This window comes from Sceloporus occidentalis, unplaced genomic scaffold (genome assembly GCF_023333645.1).
Source record: "Sceloporus occidentalis isolate IW3139 unplaced genomic scaffold, rSceOcc1.0.p SCAF_3, whole genome shotgun sequence".
Classification (NCBI taxonomy): Eukaryota; Metazoa; Chordata; class Lepidosauria; order Squamata; family Phrynosomatidae; genus Sceloporus; species Sceloporus occidentalis.
In genome coordinates this window covers 142,071,474-142,090,166 of record NW_028316983.1, presented here as the reverse complement: position 1 = coordinate 142,090,166, position 18,693 = coordinate 142,071,474, and the positions used below count along the sequence as shown (strand labels likewise).

The 18,693-nt window shown below is 40.5% G+C and overlaps 1 protein-coding gene across 1 annotated transcript in view; it reads right to left on the bottom strand.

Annotated features, from left to right (window-relative positions):
• CRB1 (crumbs cell polarity complex component 1) overlaps positions 1-16,509 on the bottom strand; it is a 113,953-nt gene extending 97,444 nt beyond the window's left edge. The window contains exons 1-2 of the mRNA XM_089518337.1: positions 16,494-16,509; positions 12,454-13,086 (exon numbers count right to left, since the gene is read on the bottom strand). Coding sequence (XP_089374463.1) covers positions 12,454-13,086; positions 16,494-16,509 — 649 coding nt within the window. The remainder of the gene's footprint in view (positions 1-12,453; positions 13,087-16,493) is intronic.
• Between the last annotated feature and the right edge of the window lie 2,184 nt (positions 16,510-18,693).

Here is an 18,693-nt window from a genome sequence, read left to right as displayed (position 1 = left end):
TTGCAGAAAAGCTGCACTCCAGTCTTTAGGACTAGAGCGTGGCTTTGGCATGACTTCCAGCCTCTTAGGATGCATGCATCATTTAAACAGCATACCTCCAAAGTGACCCAAAGCAGCTTTATTTTGGCCTGTCTCTTCAGGCTCTTTCTTTCTCAGTCTTTGGGGAAGTCAGTTGATTTCTTTTAAATGAGTTTGAACATTGTGAATTCTGAAAACTTGAGAAGTGTAGATTTATACCTGTATCTCAACACTTCATAGCCTGAAAAACAAAGTTGGGCAGTTTGTGGATGATTCGGATTGTTTTCACTTGGAACTGAGTGATGGTGGTAGTACAGGGAAGTGACTGTTTCCCTACTAGACAACCTATTGCTCTGGGTCCTTGCTGGAATCATACTCTTTCAGTTTCAGTTTCCTATATGTAAACAAACAAACCCAACAACCTATCACATAGGAGCTGCATGGAAAGAAAAAGACAACAACAAAAAATAGGTGTTCTGAATGAACAATTCAAATAAATGTACTGGGCATGATGCTGCAAAGCTTCCAATATTGTCACGAGAGAATGTCATTAGGTGGGTCCAGGATGCTAAATTAATCACCTTGAAATAGTTGATGATGAAGTTCATTTTTTAAAAAAGTCCAAGGTCCCAATGCTCATCATGTATGGGAGTTGCATCTTCATAAGTGGACTTTTGTGTTTGGGAATTGGAACTGTGACAATGCACAACATTCACATTCAGTAGAGGGCTGCTTTTATGTATCTACCTAGCAGAGCCAGAAAAAGGATTGATGCACAACAGCCCTGATGAGTATAGCATCATCCCCAATTCTCATTGGGCACCAAAGCACATTGGGCACTTATGGGTGTCCTGTTATAGATCTTCACAATTCACTAATAGGGTTTCTTAGTGCATCTGCTACATAGTTAAGAGTATGCAAATTTAAGTTGAGTGAAAGGTTATATTCTGGCACTTGTTTACTGCTTAATGTCTCCACTTTACTCAAACAAGCTTTAATCTTTCTTCCTACAGTTCCCTCTGTCTTTCTATTAACAAAATCTGGAAAAGATTAGTCTGCTGTTACTGAGGCTGTTCTGGAATGCCAGGTAGGATTGAGGAAATAGTCTACTTCCAGCTTCAATCGATCTTGGATGAAACGGATTTTCTGGACCCATTTCAAACCGGCTTCCGGGCGGGCTATGGAGTTGAGACTGCCATGGTCGCCTTAGTTGATGATCTCCGTCTGGGCATGGACAGGGGAAGCGTGTCCCTGTTAGTGCTTTTGGACATCTCAGCAGCTTTCGATACCATTGACCATGGTATCCTTCTGGAACGCCTGAGGGAGTTAAGTATCGGGGGCACTGTGCTCCAGTGGTTCCATTCCTACCTCTCGGGTAGATTCCAGATGGTGCAGCTGGGGGACGTTTGCTCCGATAAGAGGGCGCTTACATCTGGCGTCCCTCAAGGAGCCATTCTGTCCCCCATGCTATTTAACATTTACATAAAACCGCTGGGAGAGATCATCCGGAGACACGGGGCGCGGTGTTATCAGTACGCTGATGACACCCAAATATGTTTCTCTGTGTCCCCGACTGATGCAGTAACTAGGGATGGCTTCTCTCCTCTAAATGCCTGCTTGGAGTCGGTAATGGGCTGGATGAGGGAAAACAAACTCAGTGTGAATCCAGAGAAAACGGAAGTACTGGCGATAGGTTCCCCGGGTCTGGGTGGTGAGATTTGTCACCCGGCCCTGAACGGGGTCATGCTCCCCTTGAAGGACTCGGTCCACAGCTTGGGAGTTCTCCTGGACTTGTCGCTCCAGCTGACATCTCATATGGATGCGACGGTCAGGAGCGCTTGTTATCAGCTTCAGCTGATACGCCAGCTGCGTACCTACCTGGACCGGCGAGACCTTGAAACTGTAGTACATGCTCTGGTAACCTCTTGATTGGATTTCTGCAATGCGCTCTACATGGGGCAACCCTTGTACCAAACCCGGAAGCTACAGTTAGTGCAGAATATGGCAGCAAGATTGGTCGCTGGTTGTTCCAGGTCTGACCATATAACTCCCATCTTGAAAGATCTTCATTGGCTGCCTATTCGCTTCCGGGCTCAATACAAGGTGTTGGTAATGACTTATAAAGCCCTAAATGGCTTGGGCCCAGGGTACTTGGAGGACCACCTCTCCCCATACAATCTGCCCCGCACACTCAGATCAACAGGGATGAAATTGTTGGAGGTCCCAGCGACACGCTATGTGAGGACCTCACAGAGGGCATTCTCTATCGTGGCGCCTAGATCTTGGAATAGTCTCCCAGATGAGCTCTGCTCCACCACATCTTTAGCTCTTTTTAAAAAGAACCTGAAGACGTATTTCTTTTCCCAAGCCTTCCCACCGTGAAAAATCTTTTTTCCCTTACCCCTTTTCATTGATGACCCTGGAATGTATATATTGACTTCCCCTTCTATCTGGCCCTTTTGTTGTTAGTATTACTATGTTGTTTTTAATGCTGTTTTTAACTGATTTTATTGGAATGTTTTTATATATAATTGTTTGCTGCTTTGATCAAAATGTTGGAAAAGCAAGTTACAAATAAACTATATTATTATTATTATTATTATTATTATTATTATTATTATTATTATTATTTGAAAGGCTGTGCTCCTGAATCTCACAATCCAAATGTGAGAGATGGTTTGTTTTGGCTTGGTTTGGCCTAGCCTGGTTCAGTTCAGTTTCATCTCCTCATGAAGAACATCCATATGGTTCATGTCTGCTGCTCACCACAGCAATCTCACTGCTTTTATCCATGACCTAACTTAGCTATGCCTTGCAATGCCAAATCAGGGAGCATGAAGAGCCACTGCTTGGATAAATTTCCTGAATTCTGTGCTCTCCTTGGATTAATTTGAATTAGCATAATGGAGAAATACTGTCTTTGATGGCCATCCCATGCAGCACCAGTTGCACTCCATTATTTTAACAGCTGTCCAACACATGCATCGTAAGCAAAGCATACATGTGCAGTGCATTATCATAATAAAAATGCAGATTTATCTCCCATTTCCCCCTCCTCTGATTGCCTTAAATGTTCCATCCCCCTGCTATTCATGCACACTAACATTTTTCATTTGTGTGAGAATTATGTGAGACATTTCTTGGCTCTGTGTGTGTGTGTGTGTTTAGTGAACATAAAGCAACCCAGAGAGACTATGGAGCAAGTAGCAAGTGGAAGCGGGTAACTAGAGCATTTGTTTAGCATTACTGCTGTCAATTTATTGCAAGTCCTCAGCATACACATCAAAAGTTATAAGCTTTTTAACATCCCAGGGAAATGAGATGAGGCTGGATGATTTCCCACTGTGATTCATGGTGTCAGGCTGGGATAATAGCAATCGGCAAGCTTTCTTTGACAGAGTAAATGAGGATTTTTATTACCAACAGGGACACCTTGGGGGTTTCATCCAAGAATTCCTCTGGTTCCTGCATTTAACACACCTCACAGTGAGGTGCAGAAAACAAAACAAAACAACAACAACAACAACATAAAATGGCTTTGGACCCAGTATTTTACTACTGCAGAAACTGCAAACTACCCCTTTATGGAAATTATTACCCCTATTATTTTATTCATTTCTGCTGGAAGCTGCTCTTAAACCATATGTCAACATATGCAGTCTCTTTGGTTTTATAGTTTATGCCTTTATATGTTTGTTCCCCCTCCCCACTTGCTGCATCAACTTTTAACCCACTCATGCTTCTGATGATTCATCATCCATGATGATTTTTGGGTTTCTGCCTTCAAGAATTGACTAACACAGAATGAGGGAGGTGAAATGTGTCTCAGCACCAGAAACTAAGCGAATTGTACAGATAACTGTGGTGTTAAGGAAACTTGGAGGGGGAAAAACTAAGGAACTGAAGATTTTAGTAAGAAATGGGAAATGAAAATGTATCCAACCATCACATTTATTTAGGATCTATTAATGGTTTAGTGAGGCTGCTGTTCCTAGACCATTGGCTCACCCATGGTCTCCCACACATCACCAGTAAATTAGTTGTTAATTTATTTGTGATATTACGATCCCATCTTTCCACAAAACAGAGCTCAAAGAGTTTGTGTAGCAATGGTTATTGTGAGGCTAGATTTGATCCCATGTGGGTAAGAATGAATTCTGGTTTAGTATCTACCTTGGGTCTACCTGATAGGCTGGATGTGAAACTTTATTTATCAATGTCAGCCACAGGTGAGTGGCTTGTGAGAGCACCCACACTGAATCCATAACTTCAGAATAAAATCTGTTAAGACACAAGGGCATCTGTTTGCACAAATATCCTAATCTCATGCATTCTTTTGGCATTTCCATTCATAGCAAGTGATCTCAGACAATTTGAATGGCTTGACTTGGACTGTAGTTGAAACAACATATAGAAACATCAAATGACCACAGAACCAATATAGTGATGATATATGCAAGATGGCCCGTCATTTTAATAATTTGGCTTTTACCTGGACTTGCCACATCTGAGAAAAATGTATGACATTCCTACTGAGCTAGGATGTCATAAATCCCTGGGACGGCCCACCTTTACTAGTAAAATATTGGAGTAGCTTGATTTTTCAGAAGTCAACACTAACTTTTTTAAAAAATCTACTTCTGTACATATATGGAATCAATAGATTTCCCTCCAGATGTTATTTTTTTCTCTCTGGATTTAAAATTTATAATCATATTATGAATGGAGAAAGATGCTTCTTGACTGCGGTGCATGTAAATGCATACCCAGTATATAAGCATATGAATCCCAATGCTAGCCCCAACTAGAGTAATGACAAAATGACTATTTTCAAGGCAAAATGATCAGCGAGAAGAAACTCATTGACTCAACTGTTGGATGACAAATCAACATTTATGTAAATTCAGTTGACTGAATGGGTTTACTTTAGTTGGGAGCATAGATGGAATTTAGGCAATAACATACCAATGCCCCATTCCTTTTCATTTTTCTCCCCACTCATTATTGTTCACATAATAAAAGATGCCGAATGGGTTATTACATGATACATGCATGCAAACATGAAATCAAATAGCCTGTTAAAATGATCCTATGTTTTAAAAGAAAATGGAGAGGGAAGGCATGTTAGGCTCAGATTATGAATGTGTCCTTCAAAAAGGCTATTTCCATGCAAATGGATGAAAGGCAAGGCCTTCAGCGCTTTGTAAGCAGAGGGGGAGCTCAAGCTGTGCTTCTTGGTGAGGAACAAAGGTTAGACGCACAACTGTTTTCATCTATGAGAATATTCTACACTAATTGATCCTTGTCAAAATGGCTATTTTCAAGTCAAAATTATCAGTGAGAAGAAAGCAAAAAAGACAAAATGATTTTTAAAAAGTGACAGAGAAAGAGTATGGAAGAGGCAAGGACATGGTGCCGCTGGTTTTTGTTTTAATCTGCTGCCCAAGGTCTCTTCATGATGAGGTCACCTGCCCTACTGAGCAAACCCAGTTCTATCTAAATGCTTCATTTTTTTCCATCCACCTTCTTCACTTTCATGTTGCTCTCAGCCTCATTGTCAAGGGGGGTTTGTGTCCCCCTGTCCATCAAGGGGTTTGCTCCTGGGCTACAGCCACAGCCTTAGGCTTGGCTAACAGGGCACATTACAAATGGAACTTCCTGTGTACAACAGGAGGTCCAGGTTGAACGTGATCATTTCAGAGCAGCCATGCTGGCAGTTAATAGGCTTTTCCTTCTTTCTGCACTCTGGCTTTCCTGTTGTTCTGTAGTTTCTCTCATCGCTTGGCCTAGGCTGAGACCCCTACTGGTAGCAGCAGGGTGGCAGGAAGGCAACATACTTCTCATTTGAAATATCATTTGGTGTATGCATGATGGATATTAACTAAAGGCAGGCTTTCAAATGAGGTCTATGTCAGTCAACGGAAGAGATCTGCTTTTACCTTTTGATATACTCCTGCACACCCTAGGGGGTGTGGAGATGGCTTAAACCTGTATTTTAATTCTCCTTCTCTGAAAATGCTTGCACTCAAATGTCTTCGCACACCATACAGTAGTCACAGTTTCTTTCCTTACCCGACTAAGCCAAACCTTTCAGATGAATGAGGACTGTTTTAGCCGTATAACAAATAATCACCACTTTTGATTTTCAAGTTTAATCCAGCAATCCAAAGCAGCAGAAGCTTCTTCAGGAGAACATTCAGGCTGTGTGTGTATTTAAAAAAATGTTTGGTAGAATTGTTCTCTAAGAGCCCATATAGAAAGGCTAAAATAAAGCTGCTTCGGGGCACTTTGGAGGTATGCTGTTTAAATGATGCACTGGAGGACTGGAGCGCAGCTTTGGTGCAGCTTCTGGCCTCTTAGGATGTGTGTGTCATTTAAACAACATACCTTCAAAGTGATCTGAAGCAGCTTTATTCTGGCCTGTCTGTACAGGCCCATAGTTGTTACTTATTCCTGTTTCCCTCCTTGGATGCTTGGTTTTTCCTTCTCCAAATTAATCACAAAAATAATCACATCCAGTCAGGGCCTACATGGTGAATAAGATGACATAATAATACACTTCCAATCATATTTGACTGTGTCAATATCAGTAAGGAAGAATAAGAATAAATGAGGGTTAGTTTCAATGAATAAGTGAATGTTTTCACAAAGAGTGCAAATATATTGGAGAGGCAGTATCAGATTTTTCATGTAAAAATTTAAGTAGTTTCAGATTAGTTCTGGTTTTAATCTTTATAGTCTAGTTCCAAACAGATCTTCCTGAAAAAAGCAAATGTCTGTTGCATTATTAAATAGTACATGAACATTTCTGGAAATATTCTAGAGCTCAGGTATGAAACAAATGAGTCGGAATCCAGCATCAAAATATATTCATTTATGCTCATTGATTTCATTAGGTTTACATTTACTTGTGCTAGATAGTGCCTATTTACTCAGAGGTCATGCCAACTGATTTTAACAGAACTTATGTGTAAAAAGGTTCACTTAACCTGCAAATAAAGGCAAGTTTCTTCCACCAAGTCAATGTCATCCGAACTCAAGAGCAGGCTATTAAAATAATGTCCAATATTAAAGGGTATTATGGGAAATTTCATGGGGAGATTTCACAAGCCTGAGAAAGCCACTGTGTGAAATGGGATTACCAAGAACATATTGTGCTGATCTCCAGCTGTGCTTTTTTCCTTGAAATTCTGTTAGCTTAGCCCATGTGCAATTCAAAGTCCAAATATGTTCAGTAATGATTAGTTGATCCCATTTTTATGACAGGTAAAACAAAAAGGTATTTTAAAATACATAGAAGTATTTCTTATTTTTGCATATTGTATGTTTTATAATGTTTTCCCCCAAGGGGGAATATTAGGGTTTTGACGGAGTGTGTTTTTGAACCTAATATCACTCTTTGGATAAATGAAAATGTGTTTGTAAGGCAACATGGAATGCCTCTTACAAAGTGTTAGATTCTTTGAAACACTGATGCTTGGTTTGAAAATAATATGTGTAAGAGTTTTCAACTTCTCTCAGTAGCCTGAACCTCATAATTTAATGGCAAGAGAGTTTCACTGGATAGTCAGCAACACAATGGGACTGTGTCCAGAGGGTGGTACAGAGAAAATCAGGAGATGGTTAAAACTACTGGCTACATTATATGAAAACAGTAGGTAGCACCACTGAGCAGAGAAAGCAGAATGAACATGGTGGTGGCTAATGTGAGAGGGAAAGCTGCACACAATACTGTGGGTCAAGAAGATCAATAGATGAACTAAGTGGGCATGGAGATCCAGGAAAGGAGAGGCAGGTAAGGAGCTGGTGGAAGCTACAGAAGATCTTCAAAAGAGGAAGAGACAGAGTTTAGCACGCTGTTCAACAAACTCTCACAATAGGAAAGAAAGGAACAGATTGTGGATGAATAGAAAGGGAGCCTGGAGGGAAGCCCAAGAGGAATATGTCTGAGACACTAAATGATATTATTCAGTTTGGATGGTCCTAAAAGTAGAAGGCAAACTCTTGGCTACATGTCATCTGGTTTGATCAGCAAAACTGGGGTTTACTGTATGTATCAAGTGTTCTGAATCAGAATTTTGGACCACAATATTTTCTAGGGGAAAAAAGATGGTTCTGTGGTTCATATCAAATCTTGGGTGGAGCTGGCAAAGTGGATTTCTCTTTCAAATAAGAAAGAAAGAAAGAAAGAAAGAAAGAAAGAAGGAAAGAAAGAACTTTATTATAATATTCCACTCTATGTTTTGAATACAAAATTGCAGGATCATTGAGTCTTTTGGCTGAGAAGGGCTTACCCCCTATCAGGAAAGGTCATTCATGATCTTCAAGTAAAAGACACTCCTGCCAACCATTTTCACTGAGAAAATAGCATTTCTCCAAGTGACAAGTTCTAGATCAGAGGAGGGACATCAGAAACTGATCCTGTTGTTCTTTACTGCAAACCCACTGACTGAGAAAGCCCACAGTTACAGAGAAAGGTTCAGGTTCTTTGGACCAGAAAAGAACAGTAAGGACAGAATATTTTGGCTAAAGAGGGGTATGGCTTACCTGATAATCTTCTGATAAGGAATCTCATGGGTCCACATGCCATTAAAATCAATTGCTAACCCATTTATCTGCTACACAATTGTTTTGGAAACAAACATGTGAGGCAATAATTTTTTTCAAAGATGATATTTGGAATAAAAACAAAATATTTGGAATAAAAACAAAATCTGAATGGCTGTCCACTGGCAATTTACCACTGGCTGTGGCACTGTCAAAGGGCTCTTTTGTGTTAAAGGCTTTAACAAAGCTTTCTCCTTAGAAATCATAGCTGGTTGTTTCTGTCTTGTGTGCATTTAGAAGGAATCACTTAAGCAGATTAAGCACTTGGTTTCTGCTCAAACTGTCTTTGGGCCCATCTGGATGGACTGGCAAAATTGGAAAGCCCCTGATTTTTGTTCAGGGGTTTTGTTTGTCTGTTTTGAGGAGGGGTGATCTACATGACATTTTCCCCACTCTGAAGCATTCCAAGGGAACTCCCACTACCTACAAGGACTTTTTATTCTCAACTCTCCAGGTTAGTTTAAATTAAACTAGTATTTCCCAAAATGAAATGTACACCTCCACAGCAGTGTGTTTGTTATCCAAGAGCTAGCTAGGATGGCCACCAAGAAACATAGCAGCTGTTCCCAGGCCAGCATATTCAAGTGAGGGAAAGAAGAATGGGAGCAATAAAAGAAAATAATCCCAATACTTAACTACCATTATATTGCCAAAGGACTTTAACACTTTGGCTATAACTCTAATAATAATGGTGGTGGTGGTGGTGGTGGTGGTCTCAGTGGAAATTGGTGAAAGGCAATTTCTGTAATGTTACATGAGTCTCAGGGAAACTCAGGATATTTCAAGAAAGAGTTTGGATACAAAACCAAGAATGTGCAGGTAAGATCAAAAGAAAAAGAACTGGGAAGTCCTGATACTTCCAGAGACTTGCCTTCTGTCTGGATAAGTCCTTTCTTCCAGTCCACATGGGTGAGAATGCTAAGATGGCAAAAGAGCCTTTTGTCTCTGTCTCGATTTGTAAATTAGAAAGTGTCTGATATCCATCATAAAGGGCCATCTGGCAGGCCAAATGGAAACCCCTGGGCCAGAACATGAAAGTTACTTTCAGAAAGAATGGATATAATGGCATGCTGATGCATTCATCACTGCATGGTGGTGGGATGCTGCTCTGGGACCTCATCTACTCATTTATGGGTAGCTCCAGCATAAAGTTGTAGTCATGTATTCAAGAGTTCTAACTTTTTAAGCTCCTTTGACTTATTAAATTGTTAAATTTATGTTTAGTTTGTTTCATTTACAGTACTTGTTTATTATTATGTAAAGAGATCTTGTAGCACCTTTGTGACTAACTGAAAGAAAGAAGTTGGCAGCATGAGCTTTTGTAGACTTAACTTTATTTTGCTTGTTATTGTGAATTATGAATTATTTCAAACTGTATAAAGTGATTTTATGTACACGCTGCCCTCTTCCAGAACATAGGGTGGGATGCAAATAAATAAATACATGATTTGCCAAAGTTTCTTTCTTTCAATCTTATTGAAGAAGTAGGATAGAAATAAAATTTTATTATTATTGTTATTTATTCTTTTCCAGCTCTGCCTTTGGCATCTGAATTTCATCCCTGGGCACTACTTGCATGTCTCTACAGCAGTGTTGGGAGTTTTGTGGCTGTCAAGATGTTGTTGCACTACAGCTACCAGCATTCCTGACAAGTGACTATATTGTCTGAAGCTACTGGGAGCTGCAGTTCAACATTGAACAGCGACATGATTTCCAACTCTAGAGTGTAATCATGGTCTAAATCCAATCCCAGGCTGCTGCCACACTGCAGAATTAATGAAGGAACTTATCCCATGTCTTACTAAATTTTATTTACCCCTATCTGGCTTAAAGCTTAATTTAGGCAGCATCCTGATGTTATCAGAAGGTTTTTGCAACCGAATTTGCTGCCCAAATACAACCCGGGTCCATCACTGCTTCCAGGAGTACTCCGGCTGCCATTTTCGTAAGCCAGAAAACTCCCAGATCCAAAAAGAGCCATGAGGAACACTCCTGGGATAGACCTGGGATGTATTTGGGTGGCAAATTTGGTGACAAAAATCTTCTGATAACATCACGATGCCGCTTGAATTAAGCTTTAAACCAGGCAGAGAGGTAAATCGATTTAGTAAGCCATAAGCTCCGCAGTTTAAAACCTCTTTAATTGTCATGGATCCATCTTATGCAATCCTGGAATTTGTAAATTGTTGTGGCACCAGAGCTCTCTGACAGAGAAGGCTAAATATCTCACAAAACTAGTTTTGTGTGATATTTAGCCTTCTCTGTCAGAGAGCTCTGGTGCCACAACAACTTACAAATGCCAGGATACATAAGTTGGAGCCATGACAATTAAAAAGAATTCCATAGCATCGAGCCATGGCAGTTAAAGTGGTGTCAGACTGCATTAATTCTGTAGTGTAAATACATCCCATTTAGGGTAGCCCCACCGAGTCAACTGAGCTTACATAGCTGTCAATTTATACATTCCCATTAATTAAATGGGACTACTTTAGTTAAGACTACCAATTGGATTTAGGCCTATGACAACAATAGTTACTCTTGGGGCAATGGTACTAATCTGACATTCTGAAATAGTGTCAATGATTGGTAAAAGGAGTGGATGGGATTATCTTATTCTTCCAGAGCTGTAATATAGAGGTGCTTTTCTGCCATTTATGAAGTGGGGTGGATAACTGGCCTGGTATGACACTCAGTCCACCTTGCAAATTGTCTGTGGATTCTTCTTGTCTGTAAAAATTGCAGATGCTGCTAATGAAGGTAGTGATCTGATTATCACTGGATGAAGGATGGTGTGTTCAAAGCATGGATAGGCACAAGTGGAAAAAAAATGCTTGGGTTTAATGAAGCAGCACACACTACAGCACAAATTATTCCACACTGTAGCTGCTCCAGCTCCAACAATTATTGGCTTTCCCTGGAAGACAACTAGATGAAATGTTAAGCCATGTGGGTTCCCTTGGGCATTTACAAACCTGAATCAGATTGGGGTGGCGGGGGGGATTTCATGTGGAAGATAGCTACACTTGTTTTCCACAGCTCCAAACCATAGGACCTGAACCAATAAGTTTAAGTTATAAGAAAGAGGATTCTGACTAAACTTTGGGGAAAATGTCCTAACAGAAAAAACTGTTTTACAACAGAAGAGACTTCCTTATGAAGGTGATGGACTTTCCTTCACCAGATGCATTTAAACAATGGTTGGATGCCCACCCCTCAGGTTTACTTTAGCACTGGATTCCTGCAATGTCAGGGGGAGGATTAGAAGACTAGATCACCCTTGGGATACCCTCCAGGCCTATGGTCATAACTCCCAGATCTGTTATTAAGATGGAAGGGCCTTGTTACTAGTGCTCAAGCTGTTATTAGTTTGTAGGTACTTGCAGGGGGAGGAAAAATTAATTGTTCATCAATTCTCACCTTAAATATGAAGAATGTGAACTTGGAAAGGCCCTCTGTGTGTTCAGTGGACCTTACTTTAAGTAAGTGTACCAAGGATAGATTACAGGCAGCCTTTATTATTCCTGGGAGATCTCACAACTGCACTCTTAATCTTAGATCTTAATCATTTAGTACACTTCTGATTTATAATTCCTGAGAAACCCACACAGGAATCTTGGTAATCCAATTTTCTCAGTTCATTTCAGGCAGGTGGGACACAACCCCCTGTCCTAGCATTAGGGAGCCTTAAGCCTCCCCCTCCTCTGTCCTCTGGGGTATATATCTATGATTCTATGCTTTCTAGGAGCAAACAGTAACCAGCATTTATGTTTGAACATGTAAGTTGTTTGTATCTGTAGCAATATTATGTACCTTCACATAGATTCTTACCTGTGTATTCAAGAGGGCAAAGGCAGTCGTACTTCCCTATCAAGTTCAGGCACGTTGCACCATTCAGGCAAGGATCCGAAACACATTCATTCACTTCTAGGTCACAGTGCTTCCCTTGGTAGCCTGGAACACAGTAGCAGGCATATCCATTGATCCTGTCTCTGCAAACTGCCCCATTGAGGCAAGGGTTGGAAAGGCATTCATCAAGGTCCGTTTCACAGTATATACCCGTGTATCCTTCAGTACAGAGACAGGCAGGACCATTTGGATCCTCCTGGCAAGTGCCTCCATGCCTACAAAAATGCAAGTCACATGTCCTGAGGACAGTTTCGCAGGTAGCTCCAGTGTACCCCATGAGGCAGTGGCAAGTAAAGCTGAGGTTTCCTGCAGCACTTGAACAGGTAGCATTATGGAGGCATGGGCTGGAGGCACAAGGGTCACTGGATGTTTGGGCACAATCTTCTGCTGGCATGTCACCCAACGACACATCTGGACAGTGGCAAGCAGCCCCCTTTGTAGCAGTAGCAGCAGCAGCACTACATTCAGAGACCTTTTGGCAAGAGTTTGACAGGCACCTGGGACCATCTTTTGCACAAAGTGACTCTAGGAAGAAAAGACAATTAAGGGACAACTCTTAGGACATTCAAACATGCAAAGCGACAAAATGTTTCAGACTGTCTTTACTGCTGCCCTCTTTCCCTGCACAGGAATCCTCTTGTTCAGGGCTTAGGATGCTGCATGCTTTTTCAGGGGTATCACTAAGGGGTGCAAGTTGTGTGGACCCAATGGGGTATACAACCAGGGTGGTGGTGGTATACCCAGTGAGATTGGTGCAGCTGCTGGGTGAACTAAAAAGGGTATTGCCTCCCTTTCTCCACCCAGCAGCCATGCCAGACCCTGAATGGGCCATCCAGAGGCTACAGCACTGGCTCACAGCAGTGGTCTGACTAGATGACAGGTAGGTAGCTGCAGGGCATGAGAGTGAGGTAGTGGGAGAGAGGGGGAGCAGGACAATCTGCCAACCTCCCACATCCCTTTTTGGGCATCCACACTGGGTAACACCAACTGCAGTGATGCTTTTTGCATACTTGTGATTCCTCATGACACACAAAAGGCATTTCTTTACTTTTGGGTGCGCCTCTTCTGCTTCCTAATGGATAGGCACTCAAAGTTTGCAAAGAACAACAAAACACCCACATGCAATATGGACTAAAAGATGTACAGAAAGTGCTGGAATAATGACAAAACACCATATAGTTTTAATTATAATTATTTAATTTGTGTGGGCTAGGCTCAGTCTCTTGTTTGTTTGTTTAAATTAGTGGATGGCAGACCTACAGTTTGCTCAATAATTTCAGGAGAAAAAGTTGGCACAAGAATTCCTTGTGATTCACACTCGCTTTCCTCATTATATATTCTTTTTTCTCCTGCTTATTCTCCCCCGCAGTTCCTTCATCAGACCCTGGTGAAGCATTGTTCTTCAGATATTTTACATGGCCAAACCAGTAGGCAGAAACTGGTGATCACCTCCATGTTCTACATAATATCTAGCATTGTGTTGGATCTCGATAAATATAGTGATTCACACACCCAGCTTTGCTGAGCAGTAACAAGACTGTAGGTGTGAATCTTACAAGAAGGCTCCTTATCACCTCCTTATCACCTCCAACAAAATTCCTACATATCAAAGTATGGATAAGTATAAGATTGGGTTTTTTTTTAATCTGCAGAATTCTGTATTGCCATTATGTACTATGCAGCACCATAAATATGGAGCTACATAATGGATTTTGGCCAACCACTCCCCCCTAACCCCCAATAGGTCCATTTCCTTGTTGATGGAGATGTTGGTGCCTCACATTCCCACAGAAGCAATCTCTGGTGCAACAGGAAGGAAAAGACTCCATCACAAATCCACCATGTACCAAAGATCACTTGTGTGAGGGAGTAGGTGGAAACACCAGGCAATCAATTCTCAATCAACAGGGAAGCAGACTCCCATCAATCCCAGTGTCTGCTTACTGGTGAGTAGGGTTTGGAGGACTTTCAAAATTGCTATATAGATCCTAAACTAGGGACTACATTGGTACTGTGACTGCATAGCAGTTACGAATGCATAACTGTAGCTTACATATATGTAATTATCCAAAAAGATTCTGTCCATTATCTTTAATATTAAGTTGCAAAACCAACACATTCTTTTCTTTCTGTGGCTTAATTTGAATTGCAGAATTATTTTCTGCACCTGGGAGTGTGTGTTCCATATAAAACAAATGTCAGGAAGGTATAGTTGCTACTAGCCATCCAAAAGGGGTTGAAACATCCTCAGAATTGTTAAGGTTCTTCCAGACTAACTAGAAAACAGAAAATCAGTGCATATTAAAAGCATCACATTCTGCTATTAAGTTGTTTAAAAGGCTAGAGAGAAGTTCATTTCTCTCTTCATTACAGCCTGGTATTTTACATCACTAAGACAAATAGGGATCTAAAAAAACCACAACCAGAGAAGGCTAGGGATATGTTGTGAGATGGATGTTTGATAGATTTTCTCTATATTACTTTTAGGACACTTATTAATGAGAACTAGGGTCGGCAGGTGGAGAGAGAGAAGATGACTAATTTGCGGAAAAATCATAAATAACTCTTAACATGTGGGTTCATATCTTATTAAAACAGAAACCTATGCTGGAAAGCGGCTCAGTAAGTGATCCAGGATGTAGTTATAGGAGAGGAGAAAATGAGAGCATTGCCCCGCAAATAAGAATTCGGCTCCCCCTTGAAATTTTCCTTCAGTCTCAAATTTCTAGCACTGCAGTAACTCAAAATCTCAGTCAAGCATTTATAAACACAGTTTAGGCATCCAAAGAAAAGTTTTTATTGTTGTGTGCTTTCAAGTCATTTCTGAAATACGGTGACCCTATGATCAGGGACATAGCCAGGATTTTGGGAAGGGGGGTCCAGACTAAGTCCCAACATTATAATGGGGCTTGGGCACAGCGGTGCAGCAGCACACACTATTCATTGTATCTAACGGAAGGAGGGGTCCGGACCCCACGAACCCCCCCCCCCCACTACATCCATGCTATGATGGGGTTTTCTTGGCAAGATTTGTTCAGAAGGGGTTTGCCTTTCTCTGAAGCTGAAAGAGTTGACTTGCCCAGTGGGTTTCCATGGTTGAGCAGGAATTTGAACCCTGGTCTCCAGAGTTATACAGTGCAATGCTCAAACCACTGCACCACACTGGCTCGCCAAAAGTAGGGGAAGGTAAATTTACCAAAGTACTGTAAACACAGCAAATAGTGCGCAGGAGTTCTAGCTGTGAATGGTTGTCAGTGTCTCACTCTCTGCAATGCTATAAATTTTGCGACTGAAGGAAAATGTTGTTGGGGGACATAATTTTTTATTTAGGACGGCAATGCCCTCATTCCTCCTACCACAGCTACGCTCTTAAAATTATTGTTTGTATGTGGGCATGTCATATCGCCAGTGTTGCCTCAACTCGAACCATATACTTTTTTAGTGCAACCAAATTCACACATTCAACTGCCAAGTGGTCAAAGATCTGAAGAATCGAGAAATGCATGGGTAGCCATCTTTAGGTGTATTAACATGTAGGACCTGCTTTTTCAGAGGAGTTCAGTGGAGATAACTGAGAAACAACTTTTCACCAGGTGCACCTAATTCCCAGCTCCACACTAGCCAAAGTGGATTGTTTGAGGGAAGGGGGGGGGGATGAAAAGACTTTCCAACGTTTGACTTTTTCAGCACAGAAAAGCAGCATCTGATTCCACAGGCACTGGCTTTCCAGTGCCTTGTGACCAGCAATGTGAGTAACCCATGCTAGCGGGTAAGAGCATGCTGTTTACCAAGACGTAGGCTTCCTCATGCTTGAGTTACAAACATCTGTTCTTCTGAACAAGACTATTGTCCCAATTAACACTGCTGTAAAGGAGTGTAAAGAGTGTGAGAGGAGAGGGAGGAAGGTGGAAACCTGCAGTCATGCTGGGTCTTGCCAGTTTTGCATAGGGAATAAGACACACTTAAGTTGTCTTCCATTCTCGACCAATTAAGATCACTTAGCTGTGACCTGCTTTGACAGAGATTCTACAAAAATTAATATTAACATCCCTAAAATTTAAAATAAACTGCCAATCACTTTGGATTTAGACTGAGTGACATGTGAAGTAATTCTCTGAGCCTTTTTAAAAGGCATCATAGCATTAACCTAATTACTGGAGGAATTAGTGCCAAACATTTTAGCCCATCGTTAAGGTCTTTTGATGTAACTGAGATGCTTGGCAAAAGGATCTTTTCCCCCATCAGAATATGGAATATATTAGAGTCTCAGTGGAGAAGAGTTTGTTCAAGGAGATGTTTGTTTACAGTAAAGATTGCCATCTACTGGTTATTTTAAGTATTAGTTAGCTTTTATAAAATCTGATTTTCATTCCCTGCCCTGTTAACAAGTGTATTAAACATTGTTTTTAATTTCACAGATTGTTTAATTGCATTTTAATGATAACTTTTTACCAATGTGTGTTTTTATAGGTATTTATGTTAATTTCTCTAAGCTGCCATGAGTCCCAATTCTGTGGAAAATATCAGGTATAAATGGATGAATGAATGAAGGAGATATCAAGATTTCCCTCCTCCAAAATCAACTAAACTCTTTGAGACTCAGCGTTTGTTACTATAACAAAATTACTATAAAAGGAGCCCAACAAAATGCAATGGTAACATGAACCTGTTTACTAAAACACGTCAATCTTAGAGGATGCTAAAAAAATGACAAGAACTAATAGCCAAGAAACTGAACATAAAAACAGCAACAATGGATCAACAACAATAGTGCAGAGATTATATCCCCCATGACATTTTTAGGCCCCCAGATGTTTCCGTGGCACCTTTTTCAAACTTTTTGTTGTTGAAAATGTTGTCCCAAATGTCCCTAAATGCCCTATAAAATGGCAAAATTTCCTCTTAGTTGGGGGCATTGGGGTAATGTTTTCACCTCTCCTTTTCCTGGAACTATTTAAAAAACTCTATGAGAGCTAAAGAATGACAACCTCTAGCTTATTCCAGATAATTCAAGGGATGGGAATTGAATCTACATCACTAGTATAAATTAGTAGACTTCCTATCTCTGTGTCTCTGACCATGGGTTGTACTTCTCAGAACTAATACTATGGCCATATTATCATATTTGATTTGGCTTACAGGGAGCAATAAGCAATATGAAGTCACTGTTCTGCACTGTTTTGAAGTCACAGTGGCTACACAATAAGCATTATGGAGTAACTGTTCTGTATTCATAGCTGCTGCAGGAATAATTCCATTTGACACCACTTTTACTGCCCTGGCTCAATGCTATGGAGTTCAGGGAACTGTAGTTTTGTTCCCTTTCTCTGTCAGAGAACGCTGGGTGAGACAACAAACTACAGTTCCCAGAACTGCATAGCATTGAGCCAGTTAAAGAGGTGTCAAACTGGATTATATCTGCAGTGGAGATACAACTTTAGTCACAATTGTGACACTTTTGCGGCAACTGAAACCTCCCTTCCAAATCTACTTTACTGGGCATTCAGCAGTAAGGTGAGAAGGAAGCCAGTTCTACAAACAATTGGAGATTTGGAAGGATGGTCCTGGAGAGGTTAGTTAAATATAAGAAGCTGGTGTAGAGTACTGTCTGCTATTTATTTATATCTTTGTTATAGGAAAAGAAAGTAATTACAAATAAAATAATTATTTATAGTGGCTTATATTCAGGCTTAATTGTCCAATTCTATTATCATCGTCGTCATCATCATCATCATTTATTTATATAGCACTGTAAAATTTACACAGCGCTTTACGTACAGGAGATAAAATAGACATAAAACCTGCCAATTAAGATTAACAACTTTTTCCCTGGTTTAGCTCTGCTCTGTCAAGCTTGGGTTTGTCTATTTATTTATTTACTTATAAATCTATTCAATTTATTGCCTGATTTTGCTGTTCCAAGGGACCCAAGGCAGCTTACAATGAATAAAAAGAGATGTTGGATCAAATGTTATATTACAAAGGTTTTAAAAAATTAAACAGTGGTGCTATTAAAAGGAGATAGTTAAAAATAATTCAAAATAGTGTTAAAACATAATTAAAACATACAAGATAATACACACAGCACACACCATACATCACTTTTAACACTGTTCTGCTATATGATTAAAAATAGGTCTGCCTATAAGAAGGTGCTAACTT